The 11587-nt window shown below is 38.3% G+C and overlaps 1 protein-coding gene across 2 annotated transcripts in view; it reads right to left on the reverse strand.

Annotated features, from left to right (window-relative positions):
- Positions 1–11587, reverse strand: part of LOC103779139 (cytochrome b5 reductase 4) — a 34907-nt gene that overhangs the window by 16325 nt on the left and 6995 nt on the right. The window contains exons 5-11 of one of the 2 annotated variants that reach the window (XM_008946759.1): positions 11502–11511; positions 10708–10732; positions 6646–6700; positions 4982–5039; positions 4784–4877; positions 4231–4263; positions 3424–3546 (exon numbers count right to left, since the gene is read on the reverse strand). In XM_008946759.1, the coding sequence (XP_008945007.1) occupies positions 3424–3546; positions 4231–4263; positions 4784–4877; positions 4982–5039; positions 6646–6700; positions 10708–10732; positions 11502–11511 (398 nt within the window). Of the gene's footprint in view, positions 1–3423; positions 3547–4230; positions 4264–4783; positions 4878–4981; positions 5040–6645; positions 6701–10707; positions 10747–11501; positions 11512–11587 lie in introns of both variants that reach the window. The other variant, XM_008946758.1, reaches the window with a different exon arrangement.

Genomic DNA, 11587 nt, shown 5'->3' on the forward strand with positions numbered 1-11587 from the left:
GAGTCCATACAAAATTTATCTGTGAGCATGAATTTTCCAATTCAAGGGGAAAAAGGGAGGGGTTTATGCTAATTGTTTCTACATTATCATAGGCTTCCAGCATCATCTCTTCATTTTGTCGTTGTCTCCAAAGAAGAGTTCCATCACTTTCTTGAAGAGTTTAGAATTGACTGTTGTAAAAATAGATTAAATAACTTAGAAGTACAGTGGCATGAGGTCGTCTGGTGGTCACACACTCCCCCTTCACAAAAGTTATTCATAAATGCTGTCTTACAAGCAAGTAATAACAACACAAAATCAAGTCAAGTTTTCAAGTGTCAATTTCGACTCTTTCAGCCCTTCTCCCTATACTTTGAAGTCGACATATGTTTGATATTATAAATACACAAGGAAATACTACAGAAAAGAGAAGAAAAACTTGAGTTAAACATCAGTGCTCCTGACCTACTATTCACAACCTCAGAAAAACCTTGCTACCAAATTGGAAGTGTGGAAACATTCTGAGTAAAACTAATACTTTTATGAGACAGTGTCAGTAAGTTACCAGAAGAACTACAAAAAAGAATCTGTTCCCAGATTTTCAGGTACTTTCAAGAAGTGGAAATTATCAGCTACACTGTCTTCAAACAAGCCTCTCATATTCATCAGAAATAAAAAGTAATGGTGAGAGTAAGCAGTGGCAGATACATAAATCCAAGTAGAAAAAAAAAAAAATATTTAAAGCAACGCACCTATGCTACCCTATATATAGTACCACAGAGAAACACCTGATATAAACTTATCAAATAGCTTTAACTAGCCAGGTTAGGCCTTGGAAGCAAAGCAGCTCTCACAAGGAACCACTTTAGCAGGGGTACAGCTTCTGCTGCTCATATTCAGATCCCAGTATATGTTCCACCTGGTCTTCTCAGCTATAATAAAATTGGAGGAACTCTGCTTCTCCATGAAATAGGGGTAACTTCATTTGCAGCACACATATCACTGGGGGCTTTTAATAGCTAGGGATATACCATGAAAGTACAGGTATTTACAAAGCTAGGATATCCTTCCTCCTCCCTGTTTATAGTCCCTGACCTTTCCCTCAATGCTAACATGTAGCTGTGATAAGTGGCTATGTATTTATAGTGAATCAGACTCTGGTCAGCAGCATACACATTTATGCTATCTTACTGCAGGATTTACTTGTACTTTACTAGTACTTGACATTATGTTCTGCCTATGTTAAGGGTGCTCCTAGTGTGAGCACGAGCAAATACACAAACCACAGGGGCAGAACCTTGATAATAACTGCTATCCCAACAGGCAAACTAAACCGAAGTGTAAGTAGTATTAAGGAGAATAGATCTGCAACACACTTCATGCAAAGTGGTTCTGCAGTTTATCAAAGAACAATCTAATCTTCTCTTCAAAGGTCTATTTATCTTCATATGTAAAATGCACTGATTCATTTATGGGGTCAGAATTACTTATCAGGCTGAAAGCCTTGGTTATTTCATTGCCAGAACAAAATTTTGATTCAGAAAAAGTAGTTTTGCATACAAAACCAGCTGCACACCCAGTAAAGATAAGACCACTATCTAGAGTTTCCACAGAAGTGGAAGCAAAATGGAAAACTGAAATTTAGAGTAAGGGAGCACAATTCTAAACAGAAACGACAAGTGGCTACTTAAGACTAAACTGAGTGAACAGAAGCCTCTAACACATAGATTTTATGGCCAAACTGAAAGGACTGAGTTGGAATAAAAGAAAGATATCTAAGCCCAAACATTCCTCCTCTACAAACCTTCTGGCATGTTCAATTTTAAAGCTGGAGGTTTCAAATTTAAAAAACCTGCAGAATTAAAGTTTCTGGAGTAGGAATTAAAAAGCCATAGACATTGATATATTTGCTGGATTTGTCACCTTTGTAATCAGAGAACTGAAGAAACTCAGGCTCAACAAGCTCCTTAAATTTTATGAAGGTTCAGTTTAAACCCATCTGAACCCAAATCAGTCTGTGACACAGAACAGTTATCCAATACCTGTAATACTTCTCTGTATAACAGAATAAATGCTGAATTGGAGATTGACTTCTTAGAAAAATCTGCAGAATGATCATCTAGGAAGTATTGGTTACTAATGCTCAGTTCAGATTTTTGTCAGTTGCATCCAATCATCCTCACCTTCCTTATTTGCAAGGAGTCTACAAAGCCTACGTTCTACATCTTGTGTTCTTTCAGGTTGTTCTCTCATTTTGTTTCGCATAGACATGAAAAGTAATAAGGAGGGAGAAAATGAGCAACGGATAATGGACAACTTATTAGTCCAGGCTCTATCCCCTTAAATACAGAGGATTATATTGAAAATAATCTAATATTAAAGTGGATGACTCAAGTTTCTAAAACTCTCATAAAGAAAATTACTTCCTACATAAGCTAAAGGCAGCAAGAGAGATATGCTTTTATGCAGTCACTCTTCCTTTTTATACCACAGTAAACTCTTGACTTTGAAGGCCTAAGAAGCATAACTTCAAGCCAGTAAGAGGTGTACAACATGGTGATCAACATAGAACTAGCTCTTAAAAATGCACACTTTGTTTTCACACATAATAAGGCAGACTAACATCAAACTGTCCATTTCTGAGCATTATTAGAGGACTTTCAAGAAACTGGACAACTGTAATAACATCAGGAGCATGCTTATATAATGTAATCATGGAGAAATTTTTAATTTAGCTGTAATAATTTTTTTTTAAAAAAGCAGCAGCACACTGATCAGGGTTACACGCTTTAGTGCTGCATCATGTTTATACTATTCTGTTACCACAAAAGGAACTCATATACAACATCTGTTTTTTGCAGAGATATCAGCTTATTGAGAGCTGGCTTTGATACATACATGTGGCTTGAAGGCCCTTATTTAATCATGGCTCAAGTTGCACAGATGCAGTGTGCTGGAGCAACATGATGACATTGAAAGATGTTACTACTTCTACAGTAAGAGTTGGAAGAGGATGTTTTTGTTCCTTCACTACAGTTACTCTTATGACTGATGACTTCATGCACTACCTCCTCAGGGTCTACTGAGGTTTTCACATGGACAGAAAGTATATTAAGCACACAGGTAGCCATGAGATGGAACAATGCTCAGCCTTCACCTTCCCCTATGAAGTTCTTCCAGCCTTTTGGTAACCCTAGAAGACCTCCAATTTCACTGCAGGACAAACAAATCAACAAACTAAAGCAAAGCAAAAATAAACAAGCCACCTTGAAGTTGAACCTTTTCAGGGAGAATTCCTCAGCAGGTTTCAACAAGACCAGACAAACTCCTGAAAGAAATGAAGGTATGTCTACAGAAAAAGAAAATCCTGGGAGAAACCAGGTATGAGTAACAAGCTCCAAAAAGTCTTAAAACAACTGGTAACATGGCCATGAAACTTTTTACCTCTGTCTGTCCGTCTGATGAATGTATTATGACTCTCCAAGGGCTGTCCCAGCATTTTCCAATGAATGTTATTCTTTTTCCTTAAGATAATTTCTACTTTCCCGACTTTTTCAGCAATATTTACTAAAAGATAAAAGGTTTCACACTGTTACTTTTAGTTACATTATGCACCAAAAAAAAAAGTTTTATTTCTTCCATTATAATGAAATTTGAGAAGAATTAGTCATTTCTCAAAATACACTGAATTAATCCAATAAAATACCAAATTAAATGTACTTCCAGCTTTCTCTTTATAATGTTTTACAATGCATTTGAAACAACAAGCACTAGCTTAATGTGTATAATTAATGTATTTTATTTACTAAATACATTGTGAAAAGCTTCACAGCCTATCTGGTCAAAAAGAATGGTAATTAATTCTGAGTCCTCATTTACTGGAAATTGGTAACCACTATTATTTACTACTACCTTTCTTTTCAATGCCATTTGAATGACTATTTAAATCCAAGAAAATCCCAGTCTAAGCAAAGAACAGTTTACAAATACACAATAGAACTAACTTCTGATTATTTTAACATTTAGTCATACTCAGAAGGATCAGAGCACCATAAACTTACTAATTTCACAGGCACAAATACTACAATTAAAATATTAAAATTAATAACTTATGGATTGATTTGACTGATTTGTGTCAGAACCTGGCAACATGCAAAACTGTTAAGTATCTAATGAGTCAGAAAGAGAAAATTGAGTTCCACATTCTGATATTAGAAGAGATACAGAGGTGGTGCAAGAGGTAGAACTTACTAGTCATGTCTTCTTGAACTGCATGATCCAAGTCTGAAATACAAGAAACAAACTCCACATTAAGCAAAACCCAAATATATAGGCTAGGAATACTGAGTGAACTAATGAGTCTACAACCCTACGCATCTTCATCTGGCCCTGAAGCTTCACTTGTGACTTCTGCAGGTCTAACACATTAAGAAAGGCACCTTTTTCCCCATTACTTTGAACAATGACTCCTACCAGTCTGCATTTACCTAAATCATTCCACTTGCCCTTTTTCAATAAGGGCATTTTACACAAAATACACTTGAAGAAAAGTTTTACACAACTTGTGCATCGATTTATCACTACGCTTTATTCCATGTGTAAAAGAATAAGTACATTCTAGAGAAATGAAGGTGCGAGTTGATAAACAATGTAATCCCTTTACATCAAGGTACTTTAATCATCTCTAACGAAAGAGGAATAAAATTTTAATTGGCATATGTAAAATGCCTACAGTATGATGAGAAGGTTTTAATAAAGCAGAATGAAAACTCCATACTTTCCACTGCAAAATTACAGTACCTACCAACTTCTACAAGATATGAGTGGTCATCCACGATGATCTCTCCCCTTAATCGTTTTTCTTGACAGTCAACTATCACCAACTCTGCATTCATATCCTATCATAAGCAAGGGAAAAAAAAGGTTTTAATAAAGTTGTCCCAGAATTCAAGCTGGATCGCAACTGGATCTTGTAGTTCTCCCTTTCATAAAATACACTTACCTTCTGCTTAGTATATATGACAATGGTGATCGAACTATCTGTTTGGAACCAGTCATAACTGTAAAAAAAAAAAATACAGTATGGAAAAAAAAAATATTTGTGGGGGTCATACCAAAATATATTTAACTAGCATTTTTCAAGCAGAGCTTCTTTCATGAACTTACAAGCCAAATATGCTACTTACCGTTTTTTGAAGTGAAGCCCAGAGCCAGTAATTTTGATAAGATAATTAAAATAGCAAGTGTAATAATTATGCATCCTGATAGTCAGCACACTGTAGCTAAAATTACATGGCATTGTTTTTACTTAAAAAGCACGTGCATCCTCTTTGCAGTATATGTACGTTGCTAATAAGGTGAGTAAAATCTTGACTCCAGAGAAATGCAATAAATAGCCAGAGTGACTTACAAGAGGTATAGATTTCACACAGATACCACAAAACCACAGTTCCCTTCATCTCCCCAAATCAAGATTTTACATTTCTATGTTCCCGAGCTGGCCAAAGCTTGTAATAAATCCAGGTTAAGGTAAGACACAAAGTCTTTAAATGTGAATTGTTTGTATGGCCTTACACTTGCCAAGAAGTAAGTTCCCCACCCAACCCCAGAAAAGCTATTCCTTTCTCTACACATTTTCATGGCAACCATACATCTGACAATCTCATACCTGGCTCCCCACCTTAGACATCTGCAGTTCTCACGTGACTTCCATATGGGTTGCAATCCCAGGCAGTGAAAGTTAACTGTGTCCCCACAATAAAGTTAGTCCCTTACATCTACATGACTACTGTCTTCTCCCTTTGCCAATGTCCTAAGCACTTCTGTCTATTCTTTGGACTCCTGAACCAGAAAAGGCGGCAGAAAGGGAGGATGCCCACTCCAGCAGAGACTCCTGACAGACAGCACATTCTAGGCTGCACACCAGAACATTCCAGACAGACAGAGGAAGAAAGGCAGCAAGGTTTGGAGAGCACTCCAGAAGATAAGCCACATTCATTCCCGTTGTTCAGAAGCCACAATATTTTATATGACTGCACGTAACTAGCCCAGAGATTACACATCCACAGATTTTGATGCAAAGCAAGAAACTGAACCTTGGCAACTCAGTGCATTATGAAGTAAAACGATACCTCAGTGCATCATGGAGTAAAATAACACCTCAGTGACAACAGCAGGCATACCACAATGGGGTTTTAGGACCTCCTTTGCATATTGTAGGACTCTGAACGTAGCTATCACATCCTAATATGTTCCAGCTTGGAATGAAGTACTTTTCCAAAATGTGCCAAATTGTATGTTTATGGACAAATTAACTAAAGTCAAAAAAGTTACTAACACAGCTGGAATCACCTTCCAGAAGCTTTCTCAAGAAGCAAGGCTGCAGAGTGTGCAGTATAAGCCATACATGTGTATACGATGCAAGGCAGTGCAAGTGCTAGAAACCAACGAACACTGCATCATCATCTGCTCATACAGTCAATATGACCTTTGACAAGTTGTTTAAACCTGAACCTCAACTTTCTACTTAAAAGAGAACGGCAATCATATACATTCATTCAGTTGAAACATCACAAACTAACCATGGAAGATGTTGCCTGCATTTACTAAGAACTGCAGAGAATTATTAAACAGAATGTTCAACAGACAATAAAGATAAAGGTCTACCTTGGAGTTAAATCTTTAGCAGAAGCATCCAGTACTTTCTTTTCAGGAAGCATACCTACAAAGAGCAGAGAGACATTCATTAAAATATTTGCTGTGATGCTGACTTAATAGAAATCATCATCAGAGAGATTTTTTTTTATTTTTTTTTTTAAATTGAATGTTCTAAATACTCCTCCACATTATTTAGTGGCTTTATTTCTACAGGCAGCCACAAGTATCCATGTGGGCATTTTATTATGTTTTTATTCATCATTTTCTCTTGGAGAGCAGGCTCCTAGAACATGAAGTTCTACTTCAGGAATGAAGAGTTCCATATGCCACAGAATCTGTGCATGCAGCCCCTCTGGTACATGTAGTTTGGTCTCAGTTTCATCTGTTATCAGCTTGTGCTTTCACGTTTTGTGACACTGAAGCATGGAAAAAAGGTTATCTGAATGAATTTCCTTTAACAGAACTATTTGTTTATACAATTCAATGAGGAAATCCAATTTGGATTGTCTGGTCTAACCTAATTCATGAGCCAAATTTCACATCAGGCAGTTAAGCAAAGGTATCAGCCTTAATCTTGCTACTCTGCACTTTGCTAGGACCTTGCACAGAATTCAGATACTCGCTTTAATCAATAAACAACAAGAAACAGTCTGAAAAAGTCTTTGCTGGGAGGCAACACTTGGTCAGTCTTTGTAAACATCAATTAAACTAATTTCTGTCCCAACAGAAAACGAATGTATTTGGCAAAAATATGAGCAGAGATAACAGATAAAAGTGACTGCAATTCTTCATGAATTTTAACACAAAGAAGTTACATAAAATCATGATGGGGAAAGCTGCACAGACTGAATACAGTTTGACTTGTGACACCACATGAACAGGAGTTTTCCTGGGCAATGGTTAGGCAGAGGTCTCAGATAAAACAGTTGGTAAGTGCTGGTTTCAAGCCCATTCAAAGACAAACTTGAAATGCCTATGCATAAAATAATTAACTTATGAATACTCAGTTACATAGATGATTGCCTTCTAAATGCCAGGAAGTTTTCTAGTTTGACTACAAGCTTCAACACAGTAACTGAGAGGCTCCACCATGTGGGAAGTAGATAAAAACAAAGACAGTCACTCTGTCTAATGCAATCTGTCAAAGCTATTTGACCATGCAGATGGGGAAATTAACCCAAAGCAATTAAAACTCACTGGAATTACTTATTCTTTGAACCTTAATTACCCCTAGAGTACACACCATCTGCAGCTTCCAAGGAAGCTAAAAGGCAGAGCAGTCAGATCATTATAAAAGACAAGAAACCACCTAATGATAAAAGCCTTCTCAAAGGCTAAGCCTTTCCTGAGGACATATATCACATGCTTTTGTTGGCCTCAATGGATAAGAGGCACTCATGGTCATACATACTCCTGTTTGCTTACACAGGTCAACAGAAGTATATGAACAGCCACAATAAAACAGAACATTCTGACAAATAAAGTTATTCATGAATTATTCTGAAATACTTTTAAGATGCTATGTGGAAGAAAAGTCACACTGCAATAAAAGGGCAATGATTCAGGTGATAAATGAACCAACAAAGGCAAGTGCTCTATTGGTCATGGTGGTCATAAATAAAGAAAAGCTGGTGGTGAAGCCAGAGGCTGATGACAGGCATGAAATTAAGAAGTTTAGGGTGGCCAGGATGAACAGCAGAATGAATTATTCTGCACAAATCATGGGAAGCAGTTCAAAGAGGAAAGGTTATGGCTGCCATTCAAAGGGACCCAGACAGACTGAAGAAATGGGCTGGCAAGAGCTTCATGAAGCACAAAAGCAAATCAATATTTTGCATCTCAGGGGAAAAAAAAAAAATCTGATACGAGAAAAGGAGTGGGAGGCCCAACTGTCAAAGTTTAGCTTAATATCAGGAAAAAATAAAATCAGTCTCATTTACTTTGACATGATCTATGCTTAACTGTTTGCCTAGCTCAATGTTTGTGCATACTAAAAGGTAAACTGCCTTTTAGAAGTCAAATACAACATTCACAGAACACAAAGGGAGAAAAAAATCAAACAAAATGGGAACGCAAATCATAGAATGGTTTCGGTTGGAAAGGGACCTTAAAGACCATCTACTTCCAACCCCACTGCCATGGGCAGGGACATCCTCCACTAGACCAGACTGCTCAAAGTTCCATCCAACCTGGTCTTGAACACTTCCAGGAAAGGGGCATCCACAACTTCTCTGGGTGACCTATTCCAGTGGCTGACCATTCTCACAGCAAACGATTTCTTCCTAATACCTATTCTAAATCTACCCTCTTTCTGTTTAAAACCATAACCCCTCATCATGTCACTACAAGCCCTGATAAGGAGCCCCTCCTTGACCTGCCTGTAGGCCCCCTTTAAGTACTGGAAGATCTTAACTACTACAAGCTGAACTACCCCAAGTCTCTCAGCCTGTTCTCATAAGGGATTTAGGTGCCACAGCCTTGATGGCCCTTCTTCTGGACCCACTTGAGCAGCTCCACATCTTTTTTACTCTAGGGGCCCCAGTGGTGAGCACAGTACTCCAGGTGGGGTCTCATGAGTCTTAACTACTACAAGCTGAACTACCCCAAGTCTCTCAGCCTGTTCTCATAAGGGATTTAGGTGCCACAGCCTTGATGGCCCTTCTTCTGGACCCACTTGAGCAGCTCCACATCTTTTTTACTCTAGGGGCCCCAGTGGTGAGCACAGTACTCCAGGTGGGGTCTCATGAGAGCGGAGTAGAGGTAGAGAATCACTTCTGTTGGCCTGCTGGACACACTTCTTTTGATGCAGCCCAGGACATGGTTGGCTTTCTGGGCTGCAAGTGCACATTGCTGGCTCATACTCTGATTTTCATCCACCAGTGTCCTCAAGTCCTCCTCAGTAGCACTGCTCTCAACCCATGCCCATTTCTCAAGCCTGTCAAGACCCCTCCGGATGGCATCTCTTCCCTCCAGTGTGTCAACCATACATCTTGGTGTTGTCAGCAAGCTTGCTGAGGGGGCACTCAATCCCAATGTTCATGTCGCCAACAAGGATGTTAAATAACACCAGTTCCAATACCAACCCCCGAGGGATGCCACTCATCACTGCTCTCAACTTGGACATTCACCAGAGTAAGCCTGAATAAGTACTTTGACTTTCTCTTAAGATGCATCTAAGTTTCTGGCCCTCCTGCCACTCCAAAATTTGACTCCTTTTCCAAATTTTCAGCCTAGAATTTTCCATGACCAATTTGCACCTGTCCCCTTTCATGCCAATAGGTCAGCCTTGAGTTCAAGTGGCATTATTTCCCTTCATCTTATTTGCTCCAACAACACACGCCCATCACGCTATCTGAATGGACTTCATAAACCATATTCTTTTAGGAAGCCTCTTATATTAATATGACTGGTCTACAACATTTCCCTAAAAGCATAAAAAACAAACACATAGTTCTTGATCACTAGCAACCAAAGCTACTTTCAGTACTCAAGGGAGGGCTCAGTGAAGGCTTGAATGCTTCCCCACCTCTACAAGAGCCACCATCCATCTCCTGATAGATTCAAATGACTACACTTGCTTCTCTTAGAACTAAGCCGCTTGTCAGCCCAGCCATTCAACTCATTTCCCAGCAATGACCTTCCAGCTTTTAGAAGATACTTATTATCTTTAAATGCTCCCCAGTATTTTGTCTCATTTCTGCTGCTCCAGCCCCACAGCCACACAGCTTTTCTCATAGAGAAGGAACAAAAAGCCTGGCAATTTTATAGAAGCAGCTTTCATAGCACTCAGTAATTTGTGACCCATCATGTCCAACTCACGCAGAAAGTTTGTCCATCTCATACCTCCCTTATCTATACTACTTTACTCTGTTCTTATAATATGTGTAAACACTGAATTCACAATACCTGATTAGGATTTTGCCTTCTGTAATTTCCATATTGCTAGATAGAGCCTCAACATCAGATTCAAATATAAAGACCAACAGAAATCTGGATAAACACTGCTTACTCAATAATATTTCAAATAAGTTAAAGATTCAGTCCCTACCCTGGCTCCAGATGAATACGTACCATTAAGCTGTTTCTTCTCTTCAGACTGAGTAGAAATCTCTACAAGCATTAAGAAAATAAAACAAGCACAACAGTAAGAAGTTACAGCACAGTAAGTGAATACATCATGCTAAAGAAATAGGCCACAGTAAGGATCTCCAGATAAACCTTCCAAAAAAATTAACAGATTGACCAGGATGCTTCAGACATCAAGTCACAAAAAAGACAGCACCAATTATCATGCCAAAATATTATGTATAATTAAAAAAATACTATGTTAAAAATGCCAAAGGGTAGGAAACACAAGATGACACACTTCAAAACAAACATCACAGATTACCTTGTGCAATTATAAACTGCACAGTCAAGAAGCTTCCTAAATTTGTCAGAATTTCAACAACACTTGCCTCACAACAACACAGCGACACTGAATCTGACCAATCCAATCCTTGGAAATTTAAACCAAATTCTTGGCAGAAACTCAGGAAAAAGAAAATCCTTCTATAAGCTCCTTTTTAAAAATCACTTCACTTAAGTTATTATCAGAGTTTTTCATTAAATCTATATTATGCTGCAATTATTCCAAACAAATACTAGCAGAAAAAAAAAGAAGATAAAGTCCTAGTAGGTGAAATATATATTATCAATTCATATATAAGGTGTTCAACTCGAGGGGGACAGCACTGCACCTCTCAGCCACATATCCTTCTGCCCATAGCAAATCTGGGAGGGAAACTAGTCCTCTGGATGTACCCAGGGCCCTTTTTGCTTTCTCAACTTTGCACGTCTCAGAATGTCCTAATATGAAGGCTCACTTTATATTCTCTTTCACAGAAGCTAGTTTTGGGGAAGAAACCAATGTGTTCTTCCTGCTCCCTTTTATGAAAGCCAAAGCAGGAAT

Source organism: Merops nubicus, unplaced genomic scaffold (genome assembly GCF_000691845.1).
Source record: "Merops nubicus isolate BGI_N331 unplaced genomic scaffold, ASM69184v1 scaffold2399, whole genome shotgun sequence".
Taxonomy (NCBI): domain Eukaryota; kingdom Metazoa; phylum Chordata; class Aves; order Coraciiformes; family Meropidae; genus Merops; species Merops nubicus.